Source organism: Serpula lacrymans (assembly GCF_000218685.1).
Source record: "Serpula lacrymans var. lacrymans S7.9 unplaced genomic scaffold SERLAscaffold_16, whole genome shotgun sequence".
In the NCBI taxonomy this organism is placed as follows: domain Eukaryota; kingdom Fungi; phylum Basidiomycota; class Agaricomycetes; order Boletales; family Serpulaceae; genus Serpula; species Serpula lacrymans.
Window position 1 is genome coordinate 776,039 of NW_006763305.1, and position 17,163 is coordinate 793,201.

A 17,163-nucleotide genomic window follows, 5' to 3' on the forward strand; every position below is an offset into this window, starting at 1 on the left:
TGTGTACATTTGGGTAGCGGTTTCTTCTCTGGTGTCGTCTACGCATACACCTTTACGGTTTCCCTTCGATTTGGATGGTTTGATGCGGGGGGGGGGCGATTCGGATGGGGTCGGTCGTCTGTCCTTCGAGTTGTCGATCCCCCCAGGTTTAGGCAGGACATGCCTGTCCCAAACCATGCATGCTATCAATCCCGCGTGTTATGTTCTCGAGTTCCCCGTCGAATAGCTTTCCCCCCTCGTCGTCGCTACCTCCAGCACCCACACCAATCACCCCCCCTCGATCCACACGCCCCCCAACTGCCTCCCACGCCTCCTCAAGCTCCCCCTCCCATCCCAGCTCCCTACAGAGCACCCTCACCAGTTGATCACACTCCCCAAGACGAACGACATCATCCGGCCTCTCGAACTCGCCCACTGCGTCCTTGTTGAGCAGCACGCGCGGACAGTCTCCTCGCACGAGCTCGGCGAGGTCGGCGAAGGGGCGGGCGGCGAGGGAGGTGCCCATGACGATGAGTAAGTCGGAGTGGAGGATGCGGGGGAGGGAGGAGAAGAAGGCGGGGGGCATCTGATGAAGTCCGATTGAGTGTACGGCAAGACGGAGGAGGAGGAGGGGAGGTAAGGCAGGGACGAACCGGATCTCCGTACAACACCACGTCAGATTTCGCGAGGCCGCCGCACGCCTCGCATCGGGGTATCGCCAAGCTCATCACCGCTTCCTCCATCTTGGCACCGTCGTACGGCGCCGCACACTCGATGCAGCTGTGCGCGGCGTACGAGCCGTGCGCCTCGACGAGCTTGGAGGGGGGGACGCCGGCGGCGCGCTCGAGCATGTCGATGTTCTGTGTGAAACTGGTGTGGAGGAGGTTTTTGGAGTCGAGGAGCTTGATGAATGCGTGGGTGAGTGTGGGGCGACGTTGGCCGGGCCAAAGCTTTTTGGCGGCGACGAAGACTGTCGGCAGGGTGAGAATGGGATGGAGGGGAGTGAGCGGGAAATGGACTGACAGGGGAGTGGATTTTGAAGGAATAAATCGCGCTCGAACGCAGCCTCCATGTACGGAAGGTTCATGTCTGCAAGAAGTGACTGGGTGGAATGTATATCGTGCGTTTAGTGTTCAGTTAACAGTCAAAGGCACAAGGAACAAAAACTCACATATAAGTCTTTGCATCACACCGTGAAAAGACCCCTTTAGGTTAGCAGAAAGACGGGCTATCTCAGAGGCGGGGGCGATTTCACCTTTATCAGGGATTTGAGCGTCTTTTGGACTAGATGAATACTGATTCCTGTGGGTACTTTCGATGACAAGTAAAGGAGAAATTTGGAGTGGCACTCACCGGCACCTGTCTGGATCAAGTATGTTCAGGGAGAAATAATCTTACTGCGATCAAGGACTGACCATGACACAGATGTTGCGGCACCGTTCTGACTTGATGTACTTTGCTACGGCTTTCAGGTTGTTGCCTTCCAGTGATCTTGGGGACGAGCCTTGGGCGCCAGCCGTTACAGTACTTAGGTCATTGTTTTCTGAACATGTGGGGGCCTCCATGACTCGTTTCTGCTTGATAGTGCTGTAGCGTTATGTATGACTGGTAAAGCGCTTTAATGCTCGTAGCTGGGAAGGGGGGTGCCGCTCGTACATTCTTTAATACGAAAGGATAAAAGCAAAGGTAGGCAAGCCGAATAGCAAGTAAAGCGAGTAGCAGAAATCGGATTTAGCAACACCCCCTTACGAGAAAAAGGTGCATGATGGGCTTCACTATGCATTCTCAGTGCGAGTAATCCAGATAACGGGGCATATCTATAGATATAATCACTGAATAGGCAATCACGTACCACCTAAAACCATTGACAAGAACTCCCCTACATGATCCTTATATGTGAAATAGGATGATGAACACGTAGACGTTGGTGGCGTATTTGATAGTGATTTTTTCCTGTGTTTTATGTCCTAGACAGATCTATACTCATGCATGTCACGTCATATTTTATCATTGAGCGAACAAATACTTTGAGATACAAACACTAATGTGTCACTAAATCCCCGGCATCAGTCTAGCCTCTCTTTCTTCAGCCAAGTGGTTTATTATAACATGTCACCAGATAGAGCCGAAGCCATACGTTTCTCTGACTCGGAAATTTCACAAGAAAAAATAGTTGAAAAATAGTGTGAGTGAAAGTTGCGTATCCTAGCTTTTATTTGTGTTTGTCTTCCTAGAGCTTGGGAATCCAACAAATATAAACAACAGCCCACACGTCCCGGCCGTGCTTTCACTTCGATACACACTTGTCCTTCTTGATTGCAATATTGGCAGCTCAGTCACAGTAAGGCAAGAACTTGGAAATTCTGACTAGTTGTAGTTCAAATCCAGGAACTATGAATCACAGTTCCGCTCCCGCGTACCTCCTTTGATTTTACTCACGTGATTGTATCGTGACTCGCGCGCCCTTCTTTCTTGCAGTGCCCAGTACCTATCCTCGCGACCCATGATCTGTTCAAAGACGTGACTGCGATACAGCAAGGCACTCTATTGTCTTGCTCGTGCTTTTGAGCACATGTATTTCTTGGTGAGTTATGTTTATCTACACATCCGAACAGCGCCCTAGGCCGCATCACCTCGATGGTACCTTTAAATGATACCCAATTCTCATATTGACGTGTTCCTCATTGTGTAGATCTCGATCAAAACTCCATGAGTATCGCACTAAGCCAGCGCAGTATCAAAGTCATGGATCCGCAAGTGGCTGCGCAATTCTGTAGCGAATCAAGCTCCAGTCGTTACAAGTCATCATCAGCGACACTCTCTCGTCTCAGTCATTTTCCGCGATTGACGTGGGCTATTTCTTATGTGTGCCTAGCCATTCCTTGCACATCAGTTCTCACAAAGCCCTCTTGCCGCATTTTTGTGCCTATGCAAAAAGGTATAAAAGCAGGGGATATATCCTTGGAAAACACTATTCTTCGTTCTCTTAATTTGTGACAACGATCTAGCCTCTAAGAAAGCATTTCAATCAAGATGTTCACCAACATGATGTTTGCCGTTCTTGCTCTTGCAGGTGTATCGACCGGTCAGTTTCACCCTTTGCTACTATTTTTCTCAATTCACTATCAAATCATAGCCCAATCGCTGCCCACAAATTGCGATAGGAACTATACCATTCACCTCGGCGATACTTGCAACATCATCTCTGCTAACCTCAATGTTTCCACGTGGGTTACTCACCGTACGCGCTCCCCATACAACGCTCAACCGTGATTTCTTTTAGCTACCAGCTTTCTGCCGTCAATACTGGCATTATAAACACCAACTGTAGCAACTTAGCGGAGGGCGAGGTAACTATTGCTCGCACGCCCTTGGCACAATTCTAGATTAACTTACGGATTTTTCGGTATTGCAGACGATTTGTTTGGGCCTCACTGGTCAAGATTGCAACACCACGCTTGTCGTACAATCTGGAGATACATGCAGCACTATTTCTACGAGCGTTGGAATTCCTATCAGCACCCTTCTCACCAACAACCCGAATGTAAACCCGATTTGCAACAACATTTACCCGGGAGAGGTATGTTTGAACCGTACTTGTGCTGTACACACACTTACATGGATAACATTCTCAGGTCTTGTGCACGGCTAGTCAGATTTACGTGAATCTAACCAACTCGCAGTAGAAGGTAGAAGTTTCAAAATCCTGGGTTAGATGTCAAGATGTACTCGATTACCAAGTGGATCTGTTGTAAATACGTGAATCGTAAATAAGAGTGCACCCCTGTTTCAGTATGATAGTGTTCGCACTGCTTTGTGCGTTGTATGCAAAGAAAATTCTCACGAGTAGAAGTGAGTGTACCAGATAATTCTAAAGAGTTTCTATTCCATCTATACAGCATCATCATCATCTCTCCCTCGAGTAAGGGGCTAGGCATGTAATTTAGACATTTACTTCATAAGAATCGTAAAACCGTAGAGATCCCGAGTACGCATGGTTTTGGAGAGGCGTGAAACATTACTGGGAGGAACGCTCGCTGGTGGCATGGGTATTTGATTCTCAGCCATTGTGCATCGAAAAGCGTCCGAGTCATGAGTATAGACGCAGCTCATGAGCATGATTCGACTCCTTTGGCGCATTTGAGACAAGGAGGACTTGGGCAGTTCGGGGGCTCGTTCATTAGACGTACACCAGCACGAATGAATGATGCACGTTGCCCAGGGGTGAGCGAAACATCGCCATCTTCAAAATCAAGGATAATCTTGCACGCCAGCGAACTGAAATCACCGTCGGCCCATAGTGAATGCAGTCCGGCGACTGTGGGGGCATCAAGGTGCTTTATTGTCAGCTCAGCAAGGGTGGGACAGACGATAGCTGGTTCCTCTGGGCCTCGTGTAGAGGAATCGATGAGTTGAGCCACGAGAGAACGGAGAGAGGCTTCTTCCATATTCGATAAAGACAGGTACCTAAGGACAGGAAGTTGCTGCAGAAACTGGTGGAACAGCGTGCCTTGCGTAACTAGTACACCATATATTTGCAGAGAAGACACGTTCGATAAGGGGAGGCAACATCGAGGTGGTGTACAGGCGCCAGTATGTGAAGGGAGAGAATTGCAAGGGACGGAGGATGTATGGGCAGAGATAAGATATTCCAGTAGCGGGGTGGCGTCCAGGTCATCCGCAGAATGCGATAAGCCACGGGATATATCTTCTAGTACCAGCGATTCTAACGCTGGCATACAGAACAAAGAGAGAAGGTTGATAGTGTATTCGACGTCGATGAAACCGAGGGCGAAGTGTTTGAGGTAAGGCAGACAGATGCTACATGTATACGAATTTATGGAACTGGGAGGTGGAGGATGACTCAAAAGGGAATCTTCGGAATCATTGGCACTGAGGATAGGACCCCACCCAAGGATAGAGAGACGCCTCAACTTGGGAGAAGCTGCCAAGATATCAGTGAACTCCTGAAGGGTGGGCATCACGTCGCTCGAATGGTACTTGAGCTCGAGCTCCTCAAGACCACTCAGCCCAGAGTGTGACCAATCAACATGGACGCCCGCCAGCAATACCCTCCGAACCCCTGCCAATGCCTTGCCGCCACTGAACCACGAAACGGGCTCCTTCATAGAGACGGGACGAAATGTCTCGCCTTTGACCGCGAAGTAGGCGTTGCAGCGGGAGAGCTCGATAGTTTTTAACCGTGGTGCACATTGGACGCGGGATGTGTAACGGAGGAAGGTATATATAGGCGCCCAGGTGTCTGAAAGCAACTTTAGCGTTTCCCAGCGAGATACCTGTGGGAGAAGGAGACGTATGACATTTTCCATGTTTTTCCAGCCGAATGTGTGAGAACCCTCTTCCCAATTCCACGTTGGATCTCGGAAATCGAGGTGGATATGCAACGGAAGCCTGCGAGACCTCATAAGCCAGGTAACGGTCCGCGATAACTGATAGTTTTCGCTCGGATGCGTAAGAAGAACGGTGGCCCATAACGCACTTGTTGAAAGAGAGATACGCCGCCAGTGTTGACAGACATGAGATATAATGATGGGCGAGGCAATAGAATCATGGATATTGGAATTGTGAGATGCAGCCATGAATATCTCAGACCATATCTCGTTGGGAAGAGACTGTATCAGGGAACGCGGGCGACTAGGGAGAGAGATAGACTTTGGAGAAAGCGATAAACCGAACTTTTCAATTTCCCGTAATAGGATTGAAAGTTCGGAGGACGAAACTTGAGTCCACATCAATTGAAAGAGACCTGATAGAAAGGTGGCATAGTATCGTCGTTAGTACGTTCCTTAGCAGATTGTATAGTAAACTTACCGATCCAACTTGAATGTCGCTCAGAGAAAGCAAAGAGTATTTCGATTGAGATTGCGGGTGGCACCATGGACCAACAGTATATATACACAATCCCAGATGAAGTTTCAGTCGAAGACTCGAGTGCTCACCTGCTCGAACCCCAGAAAGGCTATCGGCTTGCGGTAGGCTATGCCGCAGACGCCCAGGTGCATCCAATATAGTAAGTTTCATCCAGGTTGAAGAGAGAATTAGCCTCATGTTCGCCATGTGTCCTTCGGATGCGTCGCTTTTATACATCCGCGACGAACTAATGTTGTGGGTGTGTGTGTACTACGGTCTAGTTCGCGTTAGCATGCACAAAAAATGTAGCCAGTAATGACACCTGTCTCTGTCTCAGATATGCTGAGTGACACAGCATCTAAACGCTTAAGCTGCTTAAAGCAAAAGGAACGCCTCGAGGTCGCAACCGGAAAGGTCCATGAAGTAATTGCCTTGTACTTTAACCCGAAATTCGAAGCACATCAGTTTGATACAGAAAGTACAAGGTACTACATCACGATGATGGACGCCCTCACTGGTCGTTAGGATTAGATATACTCACATACGTCAAATTTAGTAATAAAAACTTACAAAACTTGTATACCATCAAAGACTTGATGTGGATGATCCACAGGGACCTATCAAAGCATATGTAAGTAAACTCGGACAGGAGTTTCTGACTTGGCGATCTAACAGGTCCTGATCATTTTATCAAGTTTAGCATCTAAAGTATGCTGACATCAGGAATCAGAGAAATCAGAAGATCGAAGTAAGACATACATGAGATACTAATTTTGGCGCTGGAATAACTACCAGAAAACTGGATGTATAGAGATGCTGGAACCTAAGCACAAAGGGCTCATGGGACTTGAGTTCGTACTGGTAAGAGCTCGGCTTTGACTTATCATACGGCGATGGCAAAGTGGTGCCTTCATTAAATCCTACATTGCCAGTATTTTCCCAACGCGGTTACGACAGCTACCGTAAGCTACTGAACTCAGATTGAGTATAGAATCATTGGGCATCTTTGAACCCTGTGGCTTAAGACTGCCAAGGTAATCCGAGCCTTGCAGCCAACGACGTGACAGCGATTATTGAGGTGAATAGTGTCGGGGCCTAGAACCTTAAAATAAGATAGTATCCGAGACTTACAGCGCTGTAAGTATATGGGGTGTAGCAAGGGCGAAAGATAAGTCGCCCCGTATCTGAAAGCTTGGAGTTACCCCGACTCGGAGACCTATTACTGTATAGGTCAAGTTGCACGTAATGAAGTCGAATCCCCGCCCAGGATATGGAGGTACTTACCTGTGACGGACAGCTGGATAAGATGAGGCCATCTGGAAAGGCATTGATGCAGTCAAGCCTACTCAACTCGAACCATGGAAGGCTTGGCGAGCCTGTCGCAGCTGGGCAGAACGGGGATGTTTCTCAGACTATTTCTACCTAAAACTCAATACGATTTGTGTGACGTTTGTGTGACATGGATGCGCTCCAATCGCTCAACGTCCCCATTCAAGTCAGGGTTGAAAAGGCAAAATTGGCGATACGTGGTAGCACTATAGTGATGGTTGTCCGATGAACCGTATCGAACCTGTTAACTTTTGAATGGGTGGTATTGAATGTATAACGCAATACTTCAGATAACATGTCAGGGGTTAAAATTTTTGACTTACTTATTACTGTATCTATAAGGTTGTCGTTGTACGGGTGCGAACTTGAAGGGAAAAGTGTAGACTCGGAAGAGAAAAAAGGTGAACGTAAGCGATCGCCGGTTCCACGTGCGAATGATCGACTAGATACGGCCAAATCCATGTGTCATATTGCCGTACCTGTTCAATTGACAACCGCTCTTATACCACATGGATTCTCTCAAGAAATCAGTCATTTAACTTACACTTTTCTGCTCCTCGATATCTCGAAAACAACACTGCTACGTTAGCTGTCTCCCGCTTCGGATTTGCTTTGCTTTTGGCGATCATGGTGAACTGGTCAGATCCCGCAGTCATAGAAGAAGACGAGACAGCCCTTGGAAAACTAGGCTTAGTGTTATTGGGAATATATGGGTTTGGACACTAACATTCCATACTACTCATCTCTTGCTCATTTCTCTGACTACGATACAGATGGGAGTATTTATTGACACTCCAAGCTGAATGGGCCTTGATTTCTCGCCGTCTAACGTTCAGATGGCCCCTCGTACGTGTAGCGCGCATTTCAACTGTATCAAAGCATTGCTCACATGAACTGTTAGGTTCCATATTTCTTAGGGAGATATAGCTTTTTGGCAACTGTTATTTCGCTGTAAGTACCATAAATCCCGATCCTACCAGATGCAAACCAAACCAAATATGATAGAACAGCTGTCAGTCGAAAGACTTTTGCTGTTGATTGTAAATGTGAGCTTCTCTCGATCGTGATAAAGAACTTGTGAGCTTATATAAATTCAAGCTGCGCACCAGGCTTTGGCGGTAAGCCCACAACCTCATGAGTCTTGCTCCTTCTCATCGCACCCAAATGCGTGCACGCAGGTCACAGGAAATATAGCCATCGCATGCGCTTCTACCAACTTGATGATTCGAACGTGCGTCTTCACCACTCCAACACAACTTCACTTTATGGCTCAATCAACATCAGGGCAGTCATCTGGAAACAACGTTCCACTGTAGTTATACTACTTCTGCTATTAACCCTTGGCCATTGGACTATTCTCATGGCAGGTTTGTCGGTTTGTTATATTTCAAAACTTATTGAACGATTAATATGTATATCTATCCCTCTCTAGGTCCAACATATTTCAAAGCTCAAGCAAATAGTACCACGCACGCCTGCACAATTACATATACAAGTAATACAAAGACTGCGGCCATGTTCATATACAGTATGTGGAGCATTCCTCTCGGATGTTCACGCTGATACCCAAAATTTCATGCTCAGCGATGCTCTACGACTTTCTTATACTCAGTCTCACAGTAGTAGGCTTGTCGAGGGTGAAATCACGCTCGGCCTTATGGAGCAGACTACATAGACAAGGTATATTTTACTTTGTAGTAGCATTCGCAGTCAACATTCTACCTGTGGTAAGTTTCGCTATCAAAACATGCCGCGTGAGCTCGACATTGATCAAAACACATTTCTTTTTTCTGGTAGATCTTCTCTTGTTTGAATTTAAATGGTAAGTAGCTTATGAAAGGAACCCGAGGTGAAATATGATTGAGTTGTTTCTGCACAGATGTCATGGGTATCTTCTTCGTACAACCTGGTAAAGGTCTCTCTTTATCCCTTTGCGCTTTTCACTGATTGATTTGTCAAAGCGGGTTGTGTGAGGTTCGTGCAACACATATTTCTTATGCTCATGTTCTTATGACGCTGTTCAGCACAATCGCCTCTTCTCGTTCCGTCCTCTCTCTCCTGGGTTGTAATAGCTTGTTCACAGACAGGTGCGTCCCCTTTCAAGTATCCCGAACAACGCTTGTGATGCCCACACTCCTACATTGACAGTAATTCCAGCTCCGATGAAGAAGGAAGAGGAGATACCAATAGGCTGACGACCCTACTGACATTTGATTTGTCTATGTGCGTCTCCTTCCCTTGCTCCATTCTTCATCTTTGCTTGACCATAGATGGCATACAGAGCCCCATATAACGCGACCGCCTATTAGTGTTCATGGCAGTAGGTACCCCGCAGTCAGTGATCTTACGTAGTCTCAATTGTAATCTTACCAATCGTTCTCAGCACACAGTGAGATATTTCCGTAGTGATGGGGAAACCCAGCGAGATACTATACCTCCGGAACAAATACGACTGCGCCGCATTTGAAGAAGAGATTTCACGATCAAGATTACCTTTTACACCTGCATTTGATTTAGTATACAATAACACTCCAGCATCCCCAGATCTCCTATTCAATTCTAAGGCACTTGTCGACTGAATTACTTACTATTCGTCGGAATAACATAACTGACGGGGCCGGCTTATCAGCCATAATAAAGATCAAACGAACTCTTTACCAGCCACTTAGCACCCCCGCTATAGAATTGTCCTTACAGCATTTCCGAAGTCCGTGAAACTGCCGCCCGAAATCCTTCTCCTTTTGAGCCGTACCTGATCACATACATATATATACTACTAAGATCTATAAGTAATGGTAAGATAACGATACCTGACGACGACTATTCCCCTTCAATGTCGGAGATCACTGAATAGTCATGTAGCAGAGCGGCTCTTCTCGCCCTTATGCATAAACTCCCAACATGCCTTTCCAGGCCCCACCCCCAGAATCTCCTGAACCTGTTCATTACTCATCTCGCACAGCTCCCTGACGCTCTGTACCTTGCTCATCACATACTTCACGTTCTTCGCTGTAATACCAGGAAGACATCTCAGCAGTTCTTCTGCAGCAGCGTTCACCCCGGCTCCTGCCTCTGGGTCGTCTTCTGCGCCTATGGCCACAGCTCGGGCAGAGTCAGGCTCATAGTTATTGGCTTTAAGATCGTTGAAGATATCGGTAGTTGCATATGGCGATGATGACCAGATTATGCGGACACGAGGGAAGTGTAGTGTTAGTAGAACTAGCTTAGATTGGACAGAGGGGGCAGCGCGATCTGTATCCGAGGGGCCAGCAGGTTTCTTGCTAGGATACTTGGACGATGGTTTCGCGTACGATTTGAGCTCAGATACAGTCTATGGGGAAAAAAAAAATGATAAACAGGGAATCAGGATCATCAAGGATAACAGACTTACTTCGAGAGAGAAAGATTTGTTCTCCTCAAATTCGATGAGTAAAATAGGTTGTTTGTAATGCACCGACATTAATTCGCATTGTGTATATCTTAGAAATGAGTGGTGAGCTAGGCGATCAGTAACACATTTACCTCACTTACAAACGGCCACTGTTAAAGCTTGATACTAGATCCGGTATACTTTTTCTTTCGACGCAGATATCGGGAGTCAGGACGTAGTCCCCAACAGTCAGTGTTGCCGGGATTATGAGCAAACTTGATGCATGTAGAAGGGATGGCAAAGTCGAACGAAATTCTCGCATATCTACGATGACCTAAAACATTTTAATTGGTGAAAGGGATGATTCCAATAAAGCTAACAATACGCACTTGGGGCGGGGTTGTGCTTAACTCCTTTCGACCGCCAGCAAATCTGGAACTGATAGTTTTAATGAACGTATTCTCTCCTTTACCGGACGTTTGAGTCTGAAATATTGGGAGCAACATCGACTATATAGCTTATAAGTAACGTAACCCGAAGTACGAAATAGAAATACGCACTCCTCTTTCTTTTATAAGTCGTTCGAAAGATTCCTTCTCTCGTCGCAGTCCAGCGAGATATTTGTGTTCTTCGCAGCTAAGTTGATAAATCATAAAATATACTCTTACACCAAGCCCAGGACTTGAATTTTTATATACCTAAATGCGAAATATGAAAACGATTCGTGTCCTTTCAGTTTGATTTCACTGACCTCGATACGCCTGATAAACTCGAGACTCGGCTCAAACATCACAATAAATCTGGGCTTTACCTCCCACAGCACTTGATCATCGACATCATCGGAATATGCTCGCACTATGATTGTTTGTTGAGGAGGAACTAGACCGTAGTGTGTATCGAAATCACTATCATGCTGGCCAGCTAGTATTTCTGCGATTAGGTCGAAGTCGGTGGATGGAATGTCTAACTCGTCGAGAACAACATTTTCAGGCACAAGGCTAAAATGGGGTGAGGAACTACAAATAAAAACGAAGGGAAAATCTTACAACTCGTTGGTATCATTTCCGCTTCCGTTGACGTGAGACGCCGCTTGTGATACCTTTGCTATGGCTGGGGGAGCGCCTCCTCTGACACGCCTCCGGTTTGCGCTTCTATCTTGCCTAGCTTTATCTTTCCTCTTGAGAGCCTCACTTACTTCGGCACTCCCACTTCCACTATCATTTCCTTTGTTCCGGTTTTCCGAGTGGTTTCGAGATATATCAGGCCGTCCCTTGCCATCATCCTGCTTGCGAGTTGCAAGTCTCCCCTTCCACCAAAAATGTGATTTTAATTTGCGTTCCATCATCTTACGGCCTCGTGCACCTTTCGGAGCGGACACATCCATACTGGACAAATATTCACGGATAAGAGCTGCAGACCGAGTGGAAGATGCCATAATCAGAACGGTATTCGAACCCAAGACAGCTATATGGGCGATTAGTGATATAATTTTTAAGGACAGAGTTCAACTATACTCACTCGTGGACAGTGACTCTTGTCTGATCATTTCTTCCTCGATTTCTTGCAATATGTCTGCAAGTAGATCCCATTTGGGCAACTCTTCGAGAACTGGATCAATGCCGTCTGGAAGCCACGCTTTACGAGCTTCCTTCCCCTGATTATTCCCTGCATTGGGTGGCTGGCGCCCTTCAGCCTCATATAAAGCATCCCAAGCATCCGCATCATCCAGAACGTCTGCATTTGAACTTTCTGCTGTCGATTTCCTTTTGGCAGAAGTGACTGTGTAGCATCTCCGCTTCGCGGTCTGAAAAATAACATTGGCAGCGTCTGTAAGCATCCAAGGTGATTGATGCTGCCGCGCGTTTCCCGTAGCATTAATAGTATTGGATGCTACTAGAGCTTCAAGGTAGGCGTGAAAAGAGAGGGAGTCATATGTGAGGAGATAGCTGTAGAGTGTATTTCCATTAGGAGTCACACCAGGAAGTCAGGGGAATACCCACTTTAGAAGTTGGCGAAGAGTGGCAAGATCACTCACTAGCTGTTTCGTCTTGGGTCCCACTTTGTGCCATACCGGATCCAACTGTCGCCTAACTACCATATCAAAAGAGCGAAAATATGCACTCTCAATATTAAGGTCATCGAGGTCAAGCTACAGAGCAAGACTCAATGAAATTCAACCCTAAACACAACTTTTCTTACCGTAGTGTTGGAACGTTTGAGTTCTGACAGCGTAGTAGTCATACACTGAACGATAGCGTGGTGTATGTCCTCCATAGGTTCAGTGAGACGTTGGTACAACTCAATAACGTCCGCTTTCCTACTCTCCAGAGTTGATTTGATAGTTTCATGGAAACTAAAACTTCTTAGCGACCCCTGTTTGATCAAGATGATGAATCACGCTACCGAGGATATATATGTACAGTCCGAAGTTGTAGCTCCTTCATTATGTTCTTTAGGGGTGACATACCACTAGTTATATGTTCAGGTTGATCAGTAAAGGCTTTAAGAAAGCCGGCCGAGTTTTTCTCGCGATAGAGACGAACGATGAATGCCTCCAACGAGAGAGCAGTCACTCTTTTTTGTAGTTCAGTGAATTATAATGTCAGTTTTTTTTAATACTTATTCTTTATGTTCAAACTCGCCTTTCAGCATGCAAGATGATGATGCCGGTAATGAGGTTTATCGGAATGTCGGACTGTAGCATGTCGACGACGAGGATACGGGAAGTGACTGAGATTAAGCCTCCTTTCTTGTAAAGTTCCTGCCTTGAATAAGGCATGTGCGCGGCTCGAACCACTGTGAAACATCTGAAAGAGCTTAATTTACTGACCTGTCCTTTTTCCCTAGTTCATATCCGACTAGTCTGAGTCCAGGTTTCCTACACCCCATTATTCCCAGCTCTTCACCAATGGCAGATTCCTCCTCTTGAGAAGCATTGACGAGCAGTACCAGGGTCTGTGGAGACTCATAAATTTGCATAAGCGTGCATAGCAGACGGCGAAGTCCAAGGCCTCGAGCTAGGATAAGGAGCTCGCTGGTGGAAGGATCGTGAATTTCTTCGAGAATTTCCTTGTGAAAAGGTAGAAGAGATGTCATGACTTGGAGCCCGCATACATTGACGAAGATTTAGAGTGGTAGTGGTTTGGAAGCGGAATGGGATGTGGCAACATCATAGGCGCGTCCGGGTCGCGGTTTGACTATACTTGAAGGTCGCTGAGCCGAATCTTGCTATGACAGCATCTGTACACGGAAATTTTGTACTTTTTGCATTTTCTAAGTTATATCCAAGTGGATATCGATTACAAGTCATCGATGATTTTACAATCAAAGTTTATATTATTGAACATACACAGTTCACACTACATGGCGTATAATCATATGCAGGCAGAAATTACATGACTGGAGAAATTCATACAGACAGTCCACTGGCACTGAAAGCCCAATTCATATATAGTTACAATCCTCTCAAACCTCATCAACTACACGAACATTAGCAGCCCATAATCCGTCCGCAGCATTCCATAATGCAGATAGTTTCATGTGGCCAAGGTTATAGCCACCATTTCCAACCGTCCAATGCAGGTTGTCGTCTTCAGCTTGATAACGACCCTTATCTACAGCCTGCGGCAAGATAGAAACGTTCATGAGTGGGTCAAAATGATGTAAGCAGAAAACGCATTCGTACCTCGATAAAATCTCGGAATTGGCCAGCAATGATATATGCGAGCTTGTCACGAGTCGGCACACTTTGAATGGAGATTTCGAAGCGCCAATCCATGTGCAAGCCTTTGTATCCCGGCCACTATACGGCATAAATAAGAAGTAAGTTCGGGGCTATCATGATGCAGACGAAGACGAAGACTTACAGTAAGAACAAAAGTAATGAACTGTACGCCTCGTGCTCTTTGTGCTGAAAACACAGGCTCGAAGGGGTCCTTCATGCCCCACATAGAGAGGCAGTCGGACATGGCTACCCCCGTGCACGATGTACTATGGCCTTCTCTCGAATCTGCATCCGATGGCTCAAACAAAATTAGATGGTCTAAAACAGTGTTCAGTATTTTGAACTGCCTGAAATAGTCGTATGAGTTCGGCGTCAGGCGGGGCATCGGAACGCATTGTTCCCGGAGGCAGTGGTTAACTATCCCTTGAGAAGATCCAAGTTTTTTGGCGATAGCCTGGATGGCCTTCCCCGCTTCCTGTACGTACTAATTATTTTGATAGAGGGATGGTGCATTGTGTAAGTTGCAAATAAGATTCAACGCTAAATGAAGACTCACTTTTTCTCGCTCCTCCGGGCTAGCGTTTTTACCGGGACGTGATGGCATGACGCCAATTTGCAAAAGACTATCAACACGCTATATATGGAATGCGTTGCAGAAACGATTGTACGGCAAGTAAGCAGCGTAAAGTACAAATAGTGACGGAAACACTCACCGCTTTCTTGGAAGAGTTACTACCTTTCAGGGGTCTCTTGGCGCGCTATAGATTGTATGGAAGACCTTGTCAATGGGAGTAGAGGCTCTCATCAAATAAATACACTCACTGCTCGCTTCGAAGAGGTGGCAGCCACAGGAAGAACCGACGGTCCAGTAGTACCATCGGCGCACTGTAAAGTCAATGCGTTACATGGAAGGTCGTATCAGTGTTGAAGTACATGTTCTACCAGATAAACCACTCACAGCTCTCCTAGAAGAGGTCGTAGTCCCAGGAAGAGGAGACGGCCCGGTGATGTTTCGCACACGTTTGGCAGCCTTGTGTAAATGCAATAAAACAGAGAAGTAACTGTGTCAGCGACCAAGTAGAAAACTAATATGTAAGAGCGAAACTTACGGCTCGCCTAGGAGAGCGCATGGCTCCAGATTGAGACACCGCTGGTGCAGGATTCTGCGGGAAACTAGCGGCGCCCGGCGGATTGTAATACTTTACGAGCAAAGAAAATGAGTTACTGAGTGAGTGGCATATCAAACTGAATAAATAGCTGCAAGACTCACCAAAAACTTATTAAAGTCTGCGGGACCAGGAGGAGGCGCTACCATGTTGGGGTACTGCCAAAGGTTGTTAAGATATGGCATGTTCTAATGAGTTATAAGAAGAAGGATTTTGTCAGTGGCTAAGGTAGTAAATCGGACCGTAGAAGACTTGCCATTAAACTGTTGTGAGGTACTCCGCCAGGAAAGTACGCCGCAGTATTGTTCTGAGCAAAAAGATCGGCAGGCTGTAGGTAGAAATGCATTATGTATCGGTGGATCAGTAGAAAATCAGAGTAGACGAACGACAGGAAGACTCACCGATAAATTGCTGTAAGGCGAGATGCCAGCAAAGTACGCCGCAGTGATGTTCTGAGCAGAAAGATCGGCAGGCTGTAGGAAGCAGCGTATTATGTGTCGGTGAATAAGTAGCAGGCACGATTAAATTATTGACGGGAGGGCTCACCGATAAATTGTTAGAACTAATCGCTCCAGGAAGAAACGGCGCAGGATAGCCTTGGAAAGTGCCACCGGTGGGCTGCAAGTTATAGGTGCACGATAAATATTATGTCAGCCAGTAAGTAACGACCCAAACCAGATAAACAAACGGTAAGACTGACCACCATGTTGTTAACGCCCATGGCTCCGGGATAGGGCCGGTATGAGGCGAGTTGGTCGGAGGAAAACGCGGGTTGGATTTCTCCAGTAGGACGCTGAGAAGTTTCGTTCATCCTCATCATGACTTCAAGTGATTTCTTAACCCAGCTTCCTCCACCAAACCGCACACTTTATACACTCCAGCTCTGCCAAAGCGTCGTGCAGAACGGAGTCAGTAGCTGCGCTTTCACGTGCGGGCATTCTGTCATGGGCCATCTTACGCTTTACCCTGCACAACGCAAAGTCGTCGTCCACCAGATCTCACCCTTGGATATATCACACTGCCGTTCGTCATATTAGGTTTTCACCCGAGTGAGTGGTCCTGTTTGAAAATCCACTCTTCAGCGACAATGCCTCAGAAAATGCCTCCCCCTTGGCTTAAGCAAGGGAGAATATAGGATCCGTCCGTGTCACACAACATTTCTAGAAGCGACACCTTAATGATAGATAATGTATCGTCGGTGACATTCATTGATAACGATAACTGATTCTCACCTTTTCAGATTCACGCCAGCTTAAATTTCACTCGATGTTCACTCGATAAATGCCATGTTGATAAATTGGATCTAGTCATATTTCACAAACTCATTTCATTGAACGTAATATAACAAAAGACTCGCCTATGCTATAGACATCGCTGTCAGACGGGGAAATGCTGCCGTCCCAAGATACAATCCCGTCTCGGGCCACCAACGTTGCTTCTACGGCCCCACATATTCTGCGTAGAAAGCACAACATATTCTGTATGGAAAGCACAGGATGGACCAAGCAGGTGTGACATGCAAGCTACCTGAACTAAAAAAAAAACCACGGTAAGAAATCACATAACACAGCACGGAGGCGCTCAACAAAAGAAATCCAGAAAAACCCATTGACGCTCGTCCCACAAACCACCCTCCGAGCTAAATTGCTAGAGGCTCCACTGCCTGCCTGGTTCACATTGATATTTCTGAATGTCTCGGAGCTTGCGCGAAAAAAGGATCGTGA

The 17,163-nt window shown here is 46.4% G+C and overlaps 8 protein-coding genes across 8 annotated transcripts; 4 read left to right on the forward strand and 4 right to left on the reverse strand.

The window, feature by feature from the left end:
• Window positions 1-148: 148 nt before the first annotated feature.
• On the reverse strand, window positions 149-1,544 carry SERLADRAFT_443131 (uncharacterized protein; the record flags this gene model as incomplete). Its single annotated transcript, XM_007323733.1, has 6 exons — window positions 149-565; window positions 633-949; window positions 1,003-1,081; window positions 1,170-1,255; window positions 1,333-1,342; window positions 1,395-1,544. The coding sequence occupies 6 exons, from the start codon at window positions 1,542-1,544 to the stop codon at window positions 149-151; spliced, it is 1,059 nt and encodes a 352-aa protein (XP_007323795.1).
• An 884-nt stretch (window positions 1,545-2,428) lies between these two features.
• Window positions 2,429-3,026, forward strand: SERLADRAFT_479339 (uncharacterized protein; the record flags this gene model as incomplete). The annotated part of the gene is made up of 2 exons (XM_007323734.1): window positions 2,429-2,563; window positions 2,672-3,026. The coding sequence occupies one exon, from the start codon at window positions 2,689-2,691 to the stop codon at window positions 2,974-2,976; it is 288 nt and encodes a 95-aa protein (XP_007323796.1).
• Window positions 3,013-3,665, forward strand: SERLADRAFT_443132 (uncharacterized protein; the record flags this gene model as incomplete). Its single annotated transcript, XM_007323735.1, has 5 exons — window positions 3,013-3,064; window positions 3,116-3,206; window positions 3,263-3,329; window positions 3,395-3,559; window positions 3,615-3,665. The coding sequence occupies 5 exons, from the start codon at window positions 3,013-3,015 to the stop codon at window positions 3,663-3,665; spliced, it is 426 nt and encodes a 141-aa protein (XP_007323797.1).
• Window positions 3,666-4,088: 423 nt separating this feature from the next.
• On the reverse strand, window positions 4,089-5,878 carry SERLADRAFT_443133 (uncharacterized protein; the record flags this gene model as incomplete). Its single annotated transcript, XM_007323736.1, has 2 exons — window positions 4,089-5,746; window positions 5,812-5,878. 2 exons carry the CDS (start codon window positions 5,876-5,878, stop codon window positions 4,089-4,091), a joined length of 1,725 nt encoding a protein of 574 aa, XP_007323798.1.
• A 1,928-nt stretch (window positions 5,879-7,806) lies between these two features.
• SERLADRAFT_443134 (uncharacterized protein) lies at window positions 7,807-8,134 on the forward strand (the record flags this gene model as incomplete). Its single annotated transcript, XM_007323737.1, has 3 exons — window positions 7,807-7,892; window positions 7,953-8,025; window positions 8,081-8,134. The coding sequence occupies 3 exons, from the start codon at window positions 7,807-7,809 to the stop codon at window positions 8,132-8,134; spliced, it is 213 nt and encodes a 70-aa protein (XP_007323799.1).
• A 1,899-nt stretch (window positions 8,135-10,033) lies between these two features.
• On the reverse strand, window positions 10,034-13,645 carry SERLADRAFT_374385 (uncharacterized protein; the record flags this gene model as incomplete). Its single annotated transcript, XM_007323738.1, has 13 exons — window positions 10,034-10,510; window positions 10,571-10,658; window positions 10,711-10,883; window positions 10,939-11,058; window positions 11,110-11,247; window positions 11,301-11,462; window positions 11,649-12,013; window positions 12,068-12,495; window positions 12,550-12,698; window positions 12,749-12,902; window positions 12,953-13,123; window positions 13,192-13,314; window positions 13,380-13,645. The coding sequence occupies 13 exons, from the start codon at window positions 13,643-13,645 to the stop codon at window positions 10,034-10,036; spliced, it is 2,814 nt and encodes a 937-aa protein (XP_007323800.1).
• Window positions 13,646-13,876: 231 nt separating this feature from the next.
• On the reverse strand, window positions 13,877-15,104 carry SERLADRAFT_479346 (uncharacterized protein; the record flags this gene model as incomplete). Its single annotated transcript, XM_007323739.1, has 6 exons — window positions 13,877-14,170; window positions 14,235-14,351; window positions 14,416-14,757; window positions 14,830-14,907; window positions 14,987-15,031; window positions 15,096-15,104. The coding sequence occupies 4 exons, from the start codon at window positions 14,875-14,877 to the stop codon at window positions 14,015-14,017; spliced, it is 663 nt and encodes a 220-aa protein (XP_007323801.1).
• A 1,127-nt stretch (window positions 15,105-16,231) lies between these two features.
• Window positions 16,232-16,987, forward strand: SERLADRAFT_479348 (uncharacterized protein; the record flags this gene model as incomplete). Its single annotated transcript, XM_007323740.1, has 3 exons — window positions 16,232-16,614; window positions 16,673-16,742; window positions 16,797-16,987. The coding sequence occupies one exon, from the start codon at window positions 16,258-16,260 to the stop codon at window positions 16,474-16,476; it is 219 nt and encodes a 72-aa protein (XP_007323802.1).
• Window positions 16,988-17,163: the final 176 nt, after the last annotated feature.